At 39.8% G+C, this 19071-nt stretch overlaps 1 protein-coding gene across 9 annotated transcripts in view; it reads left to right on the forward strand.

The window, feature by feature from the left end:
• ABCC4 (ATP binding cassette subfamily C member 4) overlaps window positions 1–19071 on the forward strand; it is a 222594-nt gene that overhangs the window by 193482 nt on the left and 10041 nt on the right. For all 9 annotated transcript variants that reach the window (XM_057532602.1, XM_007196842.3, XM_007196848.3 and 6 more), the window contains 4 exons: window positions 5971–6060; window positions 7932–8104; window positions 8535–8640; window positions 14979–15113. In XM_057532602.1, coding sequence (XP_057388585.1) covers window positions 5971–6060; window positions 7932–8104; window positions 8535–8640; window positions 14979–15113 — 504 coding nt within the window. The remainder of the gene's footprint in view (window positions 1–5970; window positions 6061–7931; window positions 8105–8534; window positions 8641–14978; window positions 15114–19071) is intronic.

Below are 19071 nucleotides of genomic sequence, written 5' to 3' on the forward strand. Positions count from 1 at the left end.
GTAGAACTGCCTCGTATCATGATTTCATGTACACACACACGGGAATAAAAATTTCAAAAAACATTATTTCTCTTGTGCTCAGCACTCTAATATTTTCTATTATATCCCTTCTATTCTAGTTAATATAAAGGATAAAATGATGGTCACAAGGCACAAAATTGACTTCCTGATCCATTGGTTGCACCTGCAGCTTGACGAATACCACCCCTCACTGTCCCCCTGTTGGGCTGGGCTCCGGGTCATTGTTAGCATCACGCCAGGAGCTTCACTGTTGTTCCCGATTCTCACAGGAGCCCCGCAGCATTATCCCTATTTTACAGTAAGGGAACTGAGTCTTGGGAAGATTAATAACTTACCCTGAGTCTAATTGCTAATATGCAGTAGAACCAGAACTGTCTGACTGCAAATACATATATGTATATTTCAATATATGTTTGTTGTACTGAATGATGTTTTCGTTTGCTATTTTACCCATTTTTTTTTACTACCACCCCACTAAAAAGGATTCCCAAAACCATCACAGAAGTTAATAAGTGTAGAACAGAGCTGAAAGATACTTCTCCTAGTGCTCTGTTCCGCTTTTGGACAGTATCAATTTAGAAACACATTTATTCATTTATATGTCATGGGGTAATATGTGTCAGGAGACGATACTGCAAAAAGCTTGCATCCCTCTTCTCCTAAAATGCATAGGAAGAAGTGTTGCTTATGTCTGAACACCGTAATTTAGGGAACCTTAGAAACTGCGAGCAGAATCCTCAGAGGGGGAGCCCAGTGCTGTTTCTTTGAGTTGTTCTGCTTTGGTGGGCCAGGCCCCCATCATCTTCCCTGGCTCCCTGCTCTCTGTGATCCTGGGTGCAGCAGCGAGCTTCTGGGGTGATCTCTCTCTCTCCCAGGCTCATCCCCATCACTGCTGACCCCACTGTGAGCAGGTTAGAATTGGAGGAGATGTGATAGTACCAAGACCTGCATAGGAACCAGAGGCAGGGGCGTAGTGACATAGACAGTCAATCCTTGAGTCCTGGATGGAACTTTCAAAAACAAATACTATATTCTTAATAAGGTACTCCTCAATTTGTGTTCACAGTTTCAGGAATAAGCAAAAAATGAAAGCACTTCCGAAATAATTTCCTTAAACAGAGCAGGTAGCAGAAATGTATATGGCATTTGTGCTCATGACATGAAGTAGTTAAGTTTGTTAGAGAGGACAAGGTTAGATTATATTCAGGGAGTAGATTGCTTATCTGAAAGGATCTGGAAAAATAGATTTCAAAACCTCTTTGGATGATTCTCTACACCTAGAGCCCTTTATCCTGTTGACACAAAGAAAATGTTTTCAGTTGAAGAGGGCTTCCATGCAAATTCAGTATTTATGATTGCAGCCCAAGGGTTGACACAGATCAGCAGCCATCATCTTTATCATGATTAAACAGATTCATTTTTTATATTTAAAAGTTTTCTTTTCTCAGTGAAATCAACAGCTAGGTATTTTTTTAATACAGTCCAGTCTGCTCTTTTGGTATTTCTATTCCCTGAGTTTTCTTCAGTAGGTTGAAGAACGTGAACCAGAGCTGTCTCTCTGACTTCTCCCTGATTACCTGGTTTTCTTTCCCTTTTTTTCTTGTTGAGAACAAAACTGAAAGAGAGAAGAGGTGGCTATGCTGTTACTAGTAAAGAAATACAACTGGATTCTAGCCTAATGCAGTCGGCCCTTTGTCTCTGACGCTGAAGTCTTCATTAAATCCCTTGGAACTGCTCCCTGGAGCCCCTGAAAGAGGACTTTACAGGACTTAAATCCTTTTTCCTTTGTTGGAGAACAATGTCCTTTTCTCCTGAATATGGATGATGATCAATTCATTCAGAGGCTACAGGATTTAGAAAAAAAAAAGGAAACCAAAATGTAAAGTGACTTCAGGTGATTCTCTTATTCTTGAAACAGGGAGATGAGCTTCCCCTTAAGAAAAGTCCTCAGATTAGAAATGAGAACATAGCTTTAGGACCGGAGGAAACAGTAGCAGTAGCTGCTTCTTTTTTTTTCTTTTAAATAAAATTATGGTTGATTTACAATGTTGCGTTAGTTTCAGGTGTACAGCAAAGTGTACATTCAGCTTTACGTACATATATTTAGGAGAAGCTACTCTACATACACTTTAGTAGAGGGCAGTTTCCTGGTTTGGGACTGAAATGATTAGGGTAAGGATTGTGCTTTATCCTCCCACGTTTGTAACCACTTGTACGGTTTTTTGTCTTGGTCCCAGGGCATTTTAACCCTCTGAAGGTTGGTGAGTAGGATTTCTTTGTAAGATAATGAGAGGCTTGTCTTCCAGCAGCGAATACAAAAGGTCCAGTAAGACTGCAGTTTTCAGTCTTGCAGTTGTGTCGAGGGATGATCAATTTACTATATTAAATACGCTGATTCATAGTGGCCAATTTTGGGTTACACGCCTAATATGAGCTCGTGTTATGTTAGTAACAAGGAAAAAATTACTACTGAATATGGCACAAAGGGTTACGTGTAAGAAGTATCAACTTTAAACCTTGATGAAAAGCAGGTTTGAAACGAACGCTTCATTGAAAGTACTACGTTGAACAAGAGCATTTGTTTTTTGAGTGTACTGTGCCGCCTCTTATTAAGTGAGGCTCAATTGTGTCCCTTCAAAAAAAAATATTCTTAGGCTAATAAATTTAGTGTATATTTACATGAAGTTTGTATATCCTGCCATAAACCTCTACACTGAAGTGTTCTGCTTGCAAACATTTTTACAACACTTATTTATACGATTAGTTTATTAACTTCATTGCTTCGAGGTGGGTACTTTAAATAATCATATCTATCAGACATGATCATTAATTTGACCCTTATCTGCCCTTGCAGTATGTGTCTACTGTGAGCACTTTATTACCTTTTGTAGATAATATAATGTTTTCTTATTTGGCAAGTGGATGAAAGAAGAATGAGTAGAAACCAAAATGAACACCATGCATAAAACACATTGACATATTAAAACAGACATTGTTCACAAATTGCCTGCTGGCTTTAAAGAAAAATATAGCTTCAATCAGTTAATGTTTTAGTAAATCATTCTTTTCATTCAACAAGTTTTGATTGAAATTTTACTGATTTTGAAATATATATTGGGCATGTCATAACAAAGAGAAATATTCTTGTATAGAAAACAATTTTCTTCCATCTAGTGCTGCTAAATAAAGAAGTGAAATTTCCAGATATATCCTTTTAGACTGACAGTACAGACTTAAGTGGGCACCCTCTCGGCCCTTAAGGCCTACAGAGTGTCTGAGGGCTCTGTTTAAAGGTTAGCATAATCCAAGTTCAGGCGTTGGTTAGGGGTTCAGAAATGAGGGACTCCTCTTTCTGCGAAGAATCCCGTTTTAGTCCCCTAGTCTTTGGAGAGACTCATGCCCTTCAAAGAGTTTCCTAAAGAGAAGAAGGTGAGGGAAGTGACAATAGAGAGAGGCCCTGATTATGAAATAGGTGATTGGACTTTATTTATTTATTTTTAAATTTATTTATTTTATTTTTGGCTGTGTTGGGTCTTTGCTGCTGCGTGCGGGCTTCCTCTAGTTGCAGCGAGGGGGGGCTACTCTTCATTGCTGTGCACGGGCTTCTCATTGCCGTGGCTTCTCTTGTTGTGGAGCACGGGCTCTAGGTGCTTGGGCTTCAGGAGTTGTGGCTCGCGGGCTCAGTAGTTGTGGCTCGCGGGCTCTAGAGCGCAGGCTCAGTAGTCGTGGCGCACAGGCTTAGTTGCTCTGCGGCATGTGGGATCTTCCCGGACCAGGGATCAAACCCGTGTCCCCTGCATTGGCAGGCGGATTCTTAACCACTGCGCCACCAGGGAAGCCTGTGATTAAACTTTAAATGAGGTCCCTGTGACTGCTCTCTTGAACCACCAAAACCGCGCTTCACAAACATGCTAATACCGTGAGCCCTTTGATTGTTCAAGGAAGGAAGAAAGGTCTGTCTTTTAAAAAGAGAGCAGTTTATTTTGTAGATTAGCTTAAGTAATGACTCTGGAGTGTACTAAGAAAACCAGGTAGGCACTTCATCAAAAACTTAGACCTCTTACCGCATGTGAATTTGCTCTGTGAGAAGAACCTGAAGGAAAAAATGTTCAGGTTGTACAAGCCCTGTTGGCCAAAGAAATGGTCCCGTTGTTACTATAAGCAGATACCCTTTCTCACTTCTCCCCGTTGGGCTCAATCCAATTCCTAAACCTGGCCTCTTTCAGCCCCTTTATCTCCTCAAACACCAGCCCTTGAAGCGTCCCTCATTTTGGGCCTCAGAGTAGCATCCTGCCCATGGTTTAGAGCCGTTAAGTGGTGAATGTGGAGAAGAGTCAAGGGAGAGCGTGGAATACTGGGGACCGGCCTCCCCTCTTCTGGCCACATCGTTAGTGTAAACCTCATGGACACAGATAAAAGAAGAAAAATCGCCTGGCTTATTAGAACCTTAGAGTTGATCATTACAAAGAATAAAAAACTTTTTTATAAAACTCTGAAGTAGAATGATAGTTATTCCCCTGACAAGGAACTTGGGTCTTGGGTTTTTCAGTTCAATTCAGTAATCATTTTGAAACATTGTATGACCAGTGATTTCAGTGCTTTTGGAGTGTATCAGCCACTTGATCAACTTTGTGCAAAGAAAGCTGCCTTTGTAGTGTCTTCAGTTTTGGATTGTGCTCAGGGATGCATCTATTTCGGTGGCATACCCTGTGTTTTCATGCATTTCTCTCTCACCAGACTTAAAACTAAGACAATAGGGAAAGAAGGTACAGGAGGCTCTCTGAGTGTCATTCTTCTTGGCTAGGGAAAAGAAATGTCTGTCTTCTTCTTTCTTCTCAGGCTTTTGTGAAGTGAGGAGGAATAGTCCAGCCCCAAGACCAGGCAGGATTTGAACGTGGTGATTCCAAGCAGTTCGCGGGCGCTTGTGGAAGAGTCATATCTCCTCTTGTTCCCACGTGTGTGCATCCCGTTGTTCTACCCCTTTCCCTGAAAAGAGCCAATCGGGCTCTTCTCTGTTGCCAATAAACTTGTGCCCTGGCTTACTAGAGCCTTCCAGAAGAAAACTTAAATGGCCTACATGAGTTTACATGCAAGATTCTCTCTTGAAACCCAGCAAGAGGCATGTATTTGCAGGGTAATTTCCTTGTGGTTCCTCCTGAAGCAGATGAATAGGAAGAGCTATTTAAATATCAAAATAGTTTCATTATGACACAGGTCACAATGGGTTTCAGGTCATCCTGGCCTTGCAGTTAATAATGAGGTTCTGTGAGGCATGTAATCCTGGTGCACAGGTGGGAGAACATGGGGATCAACTGATGCAGAATCAGAGGCCAAATCCCCATGAACCACAGGTGCCACAGGCCCCAGTAGCTGACATTCTCTTTGCACATATGGAGATGTTCCATGCACACATGTGGAGAGATTCCCTATCCCTGAAGGCTGTTTTAGGAATGAAGAAAATATTCTAGTTCAAATGTGCAAATATTTAGCAATTCTGCTTTGAGCCACAAACTTCAACTAATCATGCTCTTGGCATTTTCCAGTATCTTACCGGGATTGGCAGTTCACTTATATAGCTCTTGATGTAACCTTCCTCAAATAATTATATCCTCTTTCCTTTTTGTTTGTTTCTGTTTAAGTAGATATTACCAGGAAGGCATTTTTTTAAAAAAAGTCAAACCATTCTTTCTCTTCTTCCGTTTCTTCTTCAGGTGATACACTCCAACACTTTCTTCTGTTATTAGTGTTCAGTGGTCTGGAAGATATTTTGGAGCACATTTTATAAAATGGAAAGTTAATAGAGATAAAATTTTGTAAAGAGGCATTTGCAACCTTATTACTAACGATTATAGTGAATTTTTCTTTTGTATTTTAATTTATTTTCTGTAAGCATTCGTGTAAAATGAAAATAAGCTACAGTAATAACATTCCCTATTTTGTGGCATTTAGGAACCTGTTTTATTCACTGGAACAATGAGGAAAAATCTGGATCCCTTTAATGAGCATACGGATGAGGAACTGTGGAATGCCTTGGAAGAGGTAATTTATAAAATGTAATTAATTTGTTAACATCAGTATATATGGATGGACATTTATAGCATTGCAGGTAATTAAGGGGAGCTTATCGGTTTAACTGACTTTGTTTACCTTCTAGGAGAATACTGATGACGTGGTGCAGTTAAAATGCGTGTACTGATGATGATGAAAACCAACAACATAATGCCTCATGCTTCTTAGCTTTTGCCCTAGAACCCAAAGCAACTGGATAGATTATTTTGTCCTAGCAGAGCACTAAACTAGAAGTTAAAATTATGGGTTTTAATTCTAATAGTGACCTAGTGAATTAATTATCCTAATTACCCTGAAACATTCATTTTATTCCTCTGGTCTTAGGGAACATCTACTAAGTGGAGACAATGATAGTTTTTCATTATTAACTGAAAGATAATTGAAATCATACTAATAACATGCTGTGAAGTTTTAGAAAAAAAATCTTATAAAGGTGAATTATACATTTGGAATGTGATAATAATTATTAATTGGCAATCGTGTCATTTTAATGCTGCAGCATGAATGCAGGTAACAGAATCCTGGCCCTTTCACTCAGTTTTTATATGGATAAGTTCATTTCTAGAGGATTTTCTCTTATTTGTGTAGTGTTTCACTTTGGACCACTTCTTTGAATTTCCTTACTCTTGCATGAAAAGAATTTTGAATGGTAGGGTGCTGATGGTTTGTATATTTTAATGCTAATTATTCTATGCATGTGCCCTAGTTCTGAAAATTGATTCTAAGCTACTGATGGCAGAAACTATATCTAGACTTCTAAACCATACACAGGTTTTTAATTCCTCATACAACCTAGCACAGTCTTTTGCTTTTAGAAAGTAAACACTTAATAAACAGTTACTGAATGTTTGCTTTATCTCTTCATTTCAGAAAAGTGTGGCTTATTTATTTTTTTAAAAAATTGCGTTTTTATTGTTGTTGTTTTTGTACAAATCCCATTGACCAGTTGCTCACATTGTTGTTGTTTTGAATTTGTACGTTTTGTCATTTAGTGTCACCTCTCCAAGGTTAGCTGTGAAATCTGCAGTTTATATGGATGAGCTTGGGCTCTGAGCAAGCTGATTCAGCCCTACAGTTTTTCCTGCCAGTAATTCTGGTTTCTGAAGGCAGATTATCTTTGGCAGTTAAAAGTTGTTTTTTGGGTTTTTTTTAATCTTGTTGTACAGTTTAATCTTATAACAATCCACTACTTTACACACCATCTATACCCATAGTCTGGGGAAAATAAAACTTTATGTTGTGTCCTGTTTTTCATGAGTTTTCATTCGCTATGAAACATTAATGAAATTGAAGTAAAAACCCTTGACTGGTCTAGCAGTATGGTGTTAAACTTGGGAAAGAAGCATCCCCCAAATAGGCTCAAGGTTTACTGTGGTACAGTTTGTCATTGTTTGAATTTTTTTTTTTTTAAACCTTTAGACCTTCTAAAATGGTAAAGTGCTGATGAGATTATGTCTCTAGAGAACCATACTTCCCACAATAATTAAAAAAAATTTTTTCCCTGTAGTATACTGACTCCTATCAGCCCTAAAGATCCTTTTTAGATCACATTGGGAGAAATAGCTTTATTTTTTGAGAGACTTCCTTAACTAATCCCTAGGTGGGGTTTCTGGTGGATGTCATGTGGCGGTGATGGGGGACACTGAGATCTTTCTGTCTTGAGTTGACTCTACCATCTTTCTCAGTGAACACTGCTTGGAAGGAGCTCTTCCCATCACCTGGCTGTACATGTAAGATACGTAGGAAGTCCTGAGGACTTCAAAGCTCTAATGTCTAAAAGGCTTGTCTCCTTCATTAGTAGTTCATTTAGGAAAATGTCATTCTTCTTTCTGTATCCACAGGTACAACTTAAAGAGGCCATCGAAGACCTTCCGGGTAAAATGGATACTGAATTAGCAGAATCAGGATCGAACTTCAGTGTTGGACAGAGACAATTGGTGTGCCTCGCGAGGGCTATTCTCAGGAAAAATCGTGTATTGATTATTGATGAGGCTACAGCAAATGTGGATCCAAGGTATGGAGCTGAGGTCCATGAAACTTGGAATCTGAATTTTAAATGTGGTAAATGGAAAACATTTAATGTTGCTGAGAAATGTTCCAAGCGCTCTCTTTTCCCCACAGATATCTCTTGATAACATTAATTGCAGAAAACAAAGGAAGAAACCAAAACCTGTCGTATGGTGTTAATGTTATTAGGCATCCTAAGAGCGCTAGATTCCTAAATTCAGCTTCTGATAGTTTCAAGTAATTTCGAGGGAAGACTATCTTACATTGTTTTATGAAAAATCTTCTAAGGAGACTTTTTATACTCAGTTTTTGAAGAGCAATATTATGTCTTAAAGTATTGATTTTTTTAAAACATTATAAAAATGTTATTTTTTTTTAAGTCTTAAGTCTGCTATTTCTGTCTTTAACTGACCGAAATTCAACTTCTTTGTTTCCAGAACTGATGAGTTAATACAAAAAAAAATCCGTGAGAAATTTGCCCAGTGTACTGTGCTAACTATTGCACACAGATTGAACACCATTATTGACAGCGACAGGATAATGGTAAGACCCTCACCTGTGCAATTTCAGTCGTTCCCATTTATGTTCAGTTTTGTCAATGTATCCTTCCTTAGAAAACGTGATAGGAACCTCCAATAAGTTAATTTTCTCTTAAGTTTTCCTCTCATTCCTGACAGTAACTCAAGTACTTACCTACACTTTCAGAATGTGCTATTAAATAATATATCCAGTAATTTCATATTAGAAGTTTATTTGAAATGTTATTTTTCATTAAGATGGCCAGCCACAAATACTCCAAATCCAAGACACAGCTTCATATTTCAGTGTTCTAGAACACAGTCATTTTTCCTTTCTCAGTTATTTTTTCAGATTTTTAGATTCCCTTAATCAAAAAATTAGCCTTTCATTTAGACTGCCAAGAGGTTGTTGGGTAAGGTTGCAGAATTTCTCAGCTGTTGGGACTTTCACAAGATTTCCTGTCAGAGGGGAGTCTATGAGAAGAAAGGCCTAGTGAGAAAAAGAAAGTATTTCAACAGAATGGGTTTAATTTAGGAAATTTTACTACATAGGAATTGGAGGCATGGGAAAATGAAAGTGAACACTGTGTAAGTAATGTTAGGAAGCAACTATCTAGGACAGATCTGTAGACCTAATAGCAAGTCTCTTTCACAATAGATCTGGGCACTGCACACATAGCCAACTCCAAGCTTTGGTCTCTGTATATCTGTCTAGTATCTTCCTTCCAGATTTGATTGGCTCTGTCTTTCTTAGTAATTTAATGTTTATTTATTTAGCTTTATTTCCTTCCTTCCTCCCTCTTTTACTTTTCTCTCTCTTCTTCTTTTCTCTCTCTTTGTCCTTTCCCTCTGTTGCTTGCTGAGTGTCAATAAATCTTAGGGTATGGCTTTATAAAATGATAAGATAATCATCCCTCAAAGGAAAAACCTTTGACTGCAAATAAGCCCAAAAGAATGCAAGTTATTTTCAGGCTAACCCCCAGCCTGTGGCAGTGAGCTGGTTTTACTCATCTTACAGACGATAACTGTTGTCACAAGGTACCACTATATCCAGTGATGCTGATAAGTGATGAAGTAAATAGATAAAGAAAGCCTGCACAATTCATAAGAGGCAACAGATGCAGTTAACTAGTGATTTTGATGGTCCATACTAAACAGATGATAGTAATATACGATCGTTAATACCCAAAGTCCCTTGTGTCCAGTGATAATGGAGGTGTCTCTTTTGACTTCTTAGGCAGTTTCTGGAATATCACCTCCCATCCTACTTCACATTCATTGTCAGATGGGATCGTCAGTGGGGGCACTGAGTAGATAGCAGACTGTCAGCACTGAAGCAGTGCCTTTAGCCTCACTCCCCTGAGCTGGACATGCACAGGAGTGAGCTCTGGGGAGGCAGACGACAGGAGTGGGGCATCCCCAACCAAAGGGATGCTCTGGGCTTTAAGCAGTGTGTCTGGTCATCTGGACTAGAACATCACAGTCGGAAGCAGGCCCCACCGGCAGTCTTCTGTGTGGGACCAGGTGACATTCCAAGATTGTAGGACAATGACACTTAGAAACCAGGAACATTGTTTAGCATGGATCATCCTTAGTCCCTCATTTTGTGTTCTTGAATGCTAATTGGAAAAGGATCCTTTTATTTCTGTTCTTTACTTTTCGATTTGTTGGTCTCATGTCTCAGCATTGTATTTTCCAGACTGTCCCTCAAAGCATCTTTCTTCCACAAGAAATGAATGATGCTGTGTAGTTTGCCTATTTCAAGCCCTTTGTCAGTATTTAGAGGCAGCGGCAGAATGGTGGCTTGATCTCCATCCAGTTCAGTTCGGGAATCCACTGAATTTAATCATTGCTCCTAAACGTAACCTCGAGATTAATTTTTGGTTTTTGGTATTACAGCATTTATGGTCGCTGGTTTCTTTTATTATCTAATTATTAGAAATACTGTCACCTTGGAATATATGATGGGTTAAAGAAACAGTGAGAAGGGACAGAATTTGCAGACATGTCATCTGGTCACTCCTAAATCTTATCCATCAGCACTTGATCCACAGATGTGAACATCTGTATCACCTTAGCCAATCAGCTTTGTTGCCGTTATCAAAATATGTCCATTTGTTTAATGCTTTATGTACCAGTATCTTCTGGTAAATTTCTATAATCTCAAATTTTTCTCTCAGTTTTTCTGAACAAATCCTTAACATGGTTTTACAAAGTGGTTTACAGCTCGGCCCCTCCCCACCTTTCTAGTTTTGTCTCACTCTGCTCTTTCCTTTAAAGCTAAAACCACATTGATGGTCTTTCAGTTCTCCAAATGCGATTTTCACTCTCTCTTATAATTTTGCCCTCTCTTTTAACATTGGTGGCTTAGACTAAGGTGTTAGTAGTGGAAATGGTGAGATGGTTGGATTCGGGATAGACAACAAAATGGAGCCAAGTGAACTGTGTGATGGATCGAACCTGGGATCTGAGGGAAGAGAGAGCAGTCGATGCTGGTTTCTGGCCTGATCATCTGAGTGAATGGGGAAGAAGGAGTCCATTGGGAGAAGGGAAATGCAAGGGTTCTCTTTGGAACCTGTCACCTTTGTGATGACCAACATTGTTTTCTGTGGTGGACTTGCCCTTCACCGTTGGAGCTGCCCTTCGCGCTCCTGTGTTGGGAGACCTTCAGTTTAGGGCTCCCTGGTCAAGGTCATCGGTGATGTTGCAGGGAGGTCCCACCAGGAAATGTGAACATGGCCACTTGTTTACATCTTGGTCCAAGCTGGTTGCGGTTGCTGACTCCTTAGACCTCAGGGGACCCAAGAGACGTGCATCCCCTAGCTTCAGAACTGGAGAATTGTTCTCTGTGCTCCCATCCACCCTAAGCGTAAACCTTTTATGTTGTTCTGGAGCTTCTGATTACCAGTTGGCTTTCAATTTTGCAAAAATCTCATAAATAATGTTCTTTCCCACACCTTTGATTTCTGTGGCAATTTTTTTTTTGCTTGCTTGATTTAGAAATATGGGCATACCTTGTTTAATTGTGCTTCTCAGATGTTACGTTTTTTACCGCATCTGTGAAGCACATGGTCTGTGGCAACCCCAAGGCAAGAAAGTCTATCGGTGCCATTTTTCCAACACGTGTGCTCACTCCATGTCTCTGTGTCACATTTTGGTAATTCTCAGCACTATTTCACATTCACTATTTTCACTATCATTACATTTGTTATGGTGATCTGTGATCAGTGATCTCTGATGTTACTACTACGACTTGCTGAAGGCTCAGATGATGGTTAGCATTTTTTAGCAATAAAGTATCTTTAAATTAAGGTCTGTATATCGTTTTCTCAGTCATAAGCCTATTGTACACTTGATAGGCTACAATGCAGTGTCAGCATAACTTCTGTATGCCCTGGGAAACCAGAAAATTCACGTGAACCAATTTATTGTGATATTCGTATCTTTGTGGTGTTCAGGAACTGAACCCCCAAAATCTGCGAGGGATGCCTACCTGTTTCCTTTTCAGAAAGCAAGTGATTGTCTGTTCCTAAAGCTTTAAGGGCATACAGACAAGTCAATCTGCTGCAAATCCTGATGTTCCAGAGGGTGGGCGGCCAGCCTCGGGGAGTGGCTGGGGAAGTGACAGATGCTAATGAAGGGCATAACCAACAGAGTTATCACCATAAAGTCATATAGTTACAAGTGCTTAAGGTGTAATAATTACATTTTGTTGCACTGGTGAATACTTCTGCACAAAGTCGGATGGATATGGTTTTGTTTACTGTAAGTAAATTAAGCAAAAGGCTTGTTGGGAAACAACTGTGACCTAATTAATAGCTATGTTTATGTGTTGGCTCTCCAAATGGATTTACCCAGTTTGGGTTCATTAAGCACCATTAATGTGTCAGGCTAAAAATTCTATTTTGCAAAGATGTTCTCTCAATTTTAAGTTTATTAAACATGATGGAGTCATAATGACAGCTAATGTAATCTTCCGTACTTTCTCTGTTGCCACAAAACAGTGGAGCAAGACAGACAAATCAGAAATCCTCTTCCTCCTGAGACTCAACAACTATCTCTACATTAAAGGCTTCTTCCTGTAGCTTTTAGGATTAGCTGGTTGCTTGTGACCTGTTTTCTCTTCAGCCAATAGCACAGCTTTTCCCTCCAATCCCTGCACACTCCAGTCTTCATGTCACCGTGGATTCTCCCTAGAAGTGTGAGCAAAGGAAGCATGTGAAAATCTGCAATTGCTCTAACAGTATTGTTGCCTGTGTTCAACATTGTCACTGTCTGCAGTTAGAGAATTCTTTGGAAATGGATGATGAAGAACCAACACCAGGGCCAGGAAACTTGGATTCCACCTCTTCTGTTTATAGACAGTCTTACGGTTTAATATTCTTTGCCTTTCTTCCTCAACTCAAACCTCTTTTTAGTAATGTTTTCCCAGATGAATGAAAACCAGAAACTATTTGTCACCCCCGACAAAAAAAAATTGAAAACTGTCCTTATGCGTAGTCATTATGTTGCTAATGCTTATAAGGGTCAAAATAGGTCTTTCTGCCATTTATATGTTTAATCCTATTGTTTTTTGAGAGTGTTAATGGTTTTCTGGCTTTGCCTTTCTTAGATATTAGTCAGTCCTGAGAACTACTCATCTCAGTGGAATCATGTATTTTAGACAATATGAAAGAAAATGAAAAGATTTGCTATTCATTCAAATTTTAGTAAATAAAGTAGAAAGTTGGACAAAGACAAAATATTAATAAAACTTCCCCTAAAAAATATATAAAGTCTCTATAGTCAGAGAACTCATTTCCACCAACTCTGAAGTGGTGATTTTTAAAAGTTGTTGCTTTTGAAGAATGTAAAATTCTTCGTTGTATGAAGTAATTTGATATAATTATTTACTTTGTCTTTGGCATGAGAGAGACCTATGTTTTAAAATTGCATTTTTTTCTTCTTCACCGTCAGGAGGAATGGTTATGCTCTATAACGCTACGCATAAGTAAAATTACACATTCAGGGCATCTAAATTGGCATGCCAAATTATACGACATTTTAATAATTATATGGATGTAACAGATTCAGTTATTCTTAAACTCTTTTGAGAGAGCTGCTGTTAGCAGTGATTCTTAGTAGTAAAAGTTTAACAGGAAAATGGCCTTTATGAGACTTAATAAATGTTTCCGATTGAATACCCTGGGACCAAATTAACTGTTAATACCTGGATGTGGAAGAACAACCTGTGTCCTGCGTAGAGTTTCATCGTATTCTCTTAAGATACATTTACTCTAAATATGACCTAAATGAAGAACTAAGTACCACTTAACATCAAAACTGTTTTCCTAGGTATGTCATTTGGGCCAATTATTTCAGATTCTTTTTTTCCCCTCTGAAACCATTAACCAAAGCCACTAATAAGTAGAAAGGCAGAGTTAAGAGCCCTTTCCTCTTCCTTTCAGTTTCCAATTAGTGGACATATTAATGAGCAATAAAATGGGTGAAAGGAAGGCAGCTGAAGAAAGAACAAGAAGCAAGGAAAGATAATTTGTGAATACAGATTCAGATCCTCGGTAATTCAGATTGGGCTGCCCCCGTGTGCTCTGCAGGCCGTGATCACTGGAATTTGGAGCTCAATTTCTTAATTGCTTCTTTAGACTTATCCAAAGAGAAAATTGGATTTCTAGAGATTTTCTTCTGTGCAGAGCAATTCTGCTAAAGCTGTTTAGGTAGCAGCTCTTTTTGCCAGCTTTTCACTCTCAGAAGAATAAACTACTACCAAAGCTAACTTCAAGAAGCACCTTAACCTCTCTCGCAAAAGATTCTATCCCCACTTAGCTGAAATATTCCAGGGCCCTAAGGAAATTCCGGAAGCATTTACTTTTTGTCCCCAAAATTGCTCAGATCCTGTGAAACCAACTCGGGAGTTCATTTGCTCTCTGCCATCAGTTTCTATGACATCACCCTAATTTTTTGCTAAATTGAGTTTGATTTCCTTGAATCAAGAAATTTCCCAGCTCTGTGTATCTGTATAAATAGCCCTCAAAGCTCAAGAGCCTGAGAGCTAAAAGCACTAACTAATGATAACAGCCCCAAATGCCCTGGGCAGAATATAAAATGCCATATACTGCTGAGTGCCCCTAATCATAGTCTAAAACTTTCATTTTCTTCCTATAACATTATAATAATAAAAGGTCGGGTTAGGCCTTTGTCTGCTTAGTAAAACAGGGTAATCAAACCGTTTAAACACCAGCCAGGCCTACCACCCAAATAGATTCTATTCTCACTGTCTTACCCCTTTCGGAAATATTGTCTGAGTTATAATATGTTACTGCAAAAACATTGTGTGCTAATGGGCTTCTTTCTGCTGATTAACAGGTTTTGGATTCAGGGAGACTGAAAGAATATGATGAGCCATATGTTTTGCTACAAAATAGAGACGGCCTATTTTACAAGATGGTGCAACAACTGGGCAAGGCTGAGGCCGCTGCCATCACTGAAACAGCAAAACAGGTAAGCCCGCCGCAGGGAGTTGTAATTAAAGTTCGTCTCCAGGGTTCACTCCTCAGGATCTGGCACCAGGGGTCTGGTAGCAAGCACTCTGTGCCCTTTTCAATTATAAGCCTCCAGAGACAAAGCTTCATGACTGCACCTTAAGAGTACATTGCAGGGGGAGGGCATGTCTGCTGAGAATCTGCAGAACTAGTGGGGGCGGGATGCAGGACGTGTGTGCGCTCACGTGTGCACACCTATGTGCATGAGAGAGAGATTTCGGATTGGAGCTTCCACATGTTTGGGCTCTGGGGTCAGATCTCATAGAGCACAGAACACTCATTTTGCAGACCCTTTACATTCTTACGATTGGTGCTTAGCACATTTATGATGCAAATGCTGTCAGGGAACATCCAGGAAATTTGAGAGTTTGAGAAGAAGAATTGGAGTGGAATATTATGAACTGGGTCTAGAAAGATCTACCAGGGAAAGGTGTAGGTCTCTTCTGGCTTCTAACTGTAAAGAAAACTCCTACATGATACTGTCACTTTCTCCCTAATTCTTCGTTGTTTAGAATTAGGTCTGGTTGCCTCCCTATGCTTCCTCTTCTTTCTAGAAGATGAAATTGTCATCAGGATAAATCAAGAATTCATAGTACCCTAACACTGTAGTCTGAATGGCGCTTGAAGGTTTACAAAGCATTTTCACAGATGAGGTGTGTGGAAGCACTAAGCACCGTACATGGTGTGAGAAAGGTGCTCGATGAGTAGCGTTCAGGTCACATGGTATCTTTCTAACAAAGGTGAGGTGGTGGTATCTCATAGTACAAATGTGGTAACTGAGGTCTGGTAAGGGACTTAGCCACTGTCATGCAGCCAGCTGTAGTTCTCTCTGGAATAAGATAGGAGTGGGATTGATGGAAGGATAGAGGGCGAGAAGAAAAGTCTGCTGTTCTTGCCCTTTTTGATGGGTGGGTTCAGGTGGGTTGAGGCCTCGGAATGTATGTCGTGAGGCTTTCCGTCAAAACTTTACCTCTGGTTGTTAAATTATGGGTGCATTTTTCATTCTTTATACTTTTCTGCATTTCCCAGATTTTCACTTGTAAGTTGAATAAAATTACTCTTTCAGTATTTAAAATATCTCTTAAAGAAAACGTCCATAATGTTACCAACAAGAGATAGAATTAGAAATTTGTATGCTCCCATTATAAGACTTCAAAATAGTAAAATAGCTTATTTTTTAAAAAGAAGGGCAAAAATGGGTAAAACCACAAGGAGAAATAGAAAAATCCACAATCAGTGGGAGGTATTAAAACAACTTTCTATCAAATTAATAGAGCAAGAAGAAAACTAAGTCAAGATACAAAAGATCTGAATAATTAATTAACCAATTTGACATCATAGGCATATATAGAGTACTGTATTCAACAGTTGCCAGTTGTAGGACTTCCCTGGTGGTCCAGTGGGTAAGACTCTGCGTTCCCAATGCAGGGGGCCTGGGAACAGCCTGCAGGGGCCGACCAGGTTTGATCCCTGGTTAGGGAACTAGATCCCACACGCATGCTGCAACTAAGAAGTCCGAATGCCACAACTAAGAAGCCTAGGCTGCGTGCCGCAACTAAGAGCCTGCATGCCACAACGAAGATCCCATGTGCCACAACCTAAATAAACAAACAAACAAACAGAACAAAACAAAACAAAAAAAGGGAAAAGAAAACATGTCCCAGTATCTAAGTAATTCTATATGAAACATTTATCTGAAATGTGGCCTGCATTCTCTGTCATTGTTTTATCTCATTCTTCCTCCTTAGAAATGAAGAGCAGTACCTTCCACTGTTCATAATGTAGGAAATTGTGCTGGGTCACAGAGCTGGCCAAAGAGTTTAGGGATCCCGGAAGATTGTATTCTGAACTTTTCATAAGTACTTATATTGTATGTAAATATAGAGAAGTTGCACTTGGAGCCCTATATATATATTTTTTTATATATAAATTTATTTAATTAATTTATTTATTTGGCTGTGTTGGGTCTTCGTTTCTGTGCGAGGGCTTTCTCTAGTTGCGGCAAGCGGGGGCCACTCTTCATCACGGTGTGCGGGCCTCTCACTGTCGCGGCCTCTCTTGTTGCAGAGCACAGGCTCCAGATGCACAGGCTCAGTGATTGTGGCTCACGAACCCAGTTGCTCTGCAGCATGTGGGATCTTCCCAGACCAGGGCTTGAACCCGTGTCCCCAGCATTGGCAGGCAGATTCTCAACCACTGCGCCACCAGGGAAGCCCCCTGGAGCCCTATATTTTTTAATGCGTGAAATTCACAGAGCGCTTTCATCCACTAGAGTGTCTCCCAGTCAGAGCTTCCCTCCTAACATCCAATAATTATTGGGGATTCCCTATATAACCTAGTCATAGAACAGCCAGGAATCTCACAAACCCTTTTTTTCTTTGACCTTAGGCATTTCACATCAGACACATGTATCCTCACGTATGAGTTAAAAGTCTCCACTTAAAAAATATGTTATGATTATATATTATCAAACATTGAGCAATGAGAAATAGATCACAGCATTTTAGGTAGGTACATAACATAAGTTCAACACCCTCATTTTACAGGTAAGGAAGCTAAAGCCCCCCTTAGAAGGAAGTGTCCATATATATACAGGTAGTGATAATGCTACTGTGCAGCAGACGCTGGATTAGAAATCTTTTCTTCCAACAAATGTTTTAAATCAAGTGTAACAAACATAGAAAAATAGACATAGTTCATTGAATTAGATATCTTGAGATTCCTGGTCTAGTAATCCTGCATGTACTTAAACAATATCAGTGGTAAGTTACATTTGTGCAGTTCTTTATAATTTATTTTACATACTTCTCGCATGTATGATTGCACTTAATCCTCATCACGGTCCTTTTTTATCCTCCGTCATCGATGAGGAGATTGGGTCCAGGGCTCACCTAAGGTCACAGAGCTGGTCCAGGGAGCGCAGGGGGTGAATTGGTAGGGGAGGCTGAGTTCCACCCTAGGCACTCTGCTGTGTCGAGCCTGAGAACGCTGCTCCTTTCATGTGGTAGCCAAGACGGGGCCAGTCACCCAAGTTCACAGGGTGGCAGAACATCACTCTTGCATTTCAGTCCTGCCACTGCCTCAGGTCACTTCTTTGGAAAGACATAACAAAATAACATATCCTGATTCTCATCTCAGTTGAGTATCTTCTTGACATTATTTCTACATATGCTTGATCCTCTTAGGAGAACAAGCTGTCAGATTGTCAACTTTTTAAATGTGCAAGCATCAGATATCGTTCAGAGCTTCGTTCACAGCTGTAACACCAGGAGGATTAGCCTAAGTCAACAAGCTTGTCACTCTTAACAGAACAGAATTCATTCATTTGAAAAGAAAACTCAACATCTGGGAAAACGTGCATCCAAGTCATGTTTTCTTGACTACGTAGTTGATTCTCTGAAAATGGTGCACGCAAGCTGAATCACTGTCTGATTGACCCTTTTAGATGATCCGTGAAATAGAGAAAGTACCTTTCAGATACATAAAGCTGAAGGGTACATTAGTTTGCTAGGGCTGCCATACAAAGTACCACAGAGTAGGCACCTTAGAAGAAACTGATTTTCTCACAGCCCTAGAGACTGGAAGTCTGAGGTCAAGGTATAGGCAGGATTGATTTCCTCTGAGGCCTCTCTCCTTGGCTTGTAGATGCCATCTTTTTCTCTGTGTCTTCACATGATCTTTCGTCTGTGTGTGCCTGTGTCCTAATCGCCTCTTCTTATAAGGACTCCAGTCATATTAGATTAGGGGCCACTTATATGACTTCATTTTAACTGGATCGCCTTTATAAAGACCCTATCTCCAAATACAGTCACATTCTGAACGACTGGTGGGTTTAGGACTTCAACATATAAAACTGGAGGGGGAGCTTCCCTCGTGGCGCCGTGGTTAAGAATCCACCTGCCGATGCGGGGGACACA

This window comes from Balaenoptera acutorostrata, chromosome 18 (assembly GCF_949987535.1).
Source record: "Balaenoptera acutorostrata chromosome 18, mBalAcu1.1, whole genome shotgun sequence".
Taxonomy (NCBI): Eukaryota; Metazoa; Chordata; class Mammalia; order Artiodactyla; family Balaenopteridae; genus Balaenoptera; species Balaenoptera acutorostrata.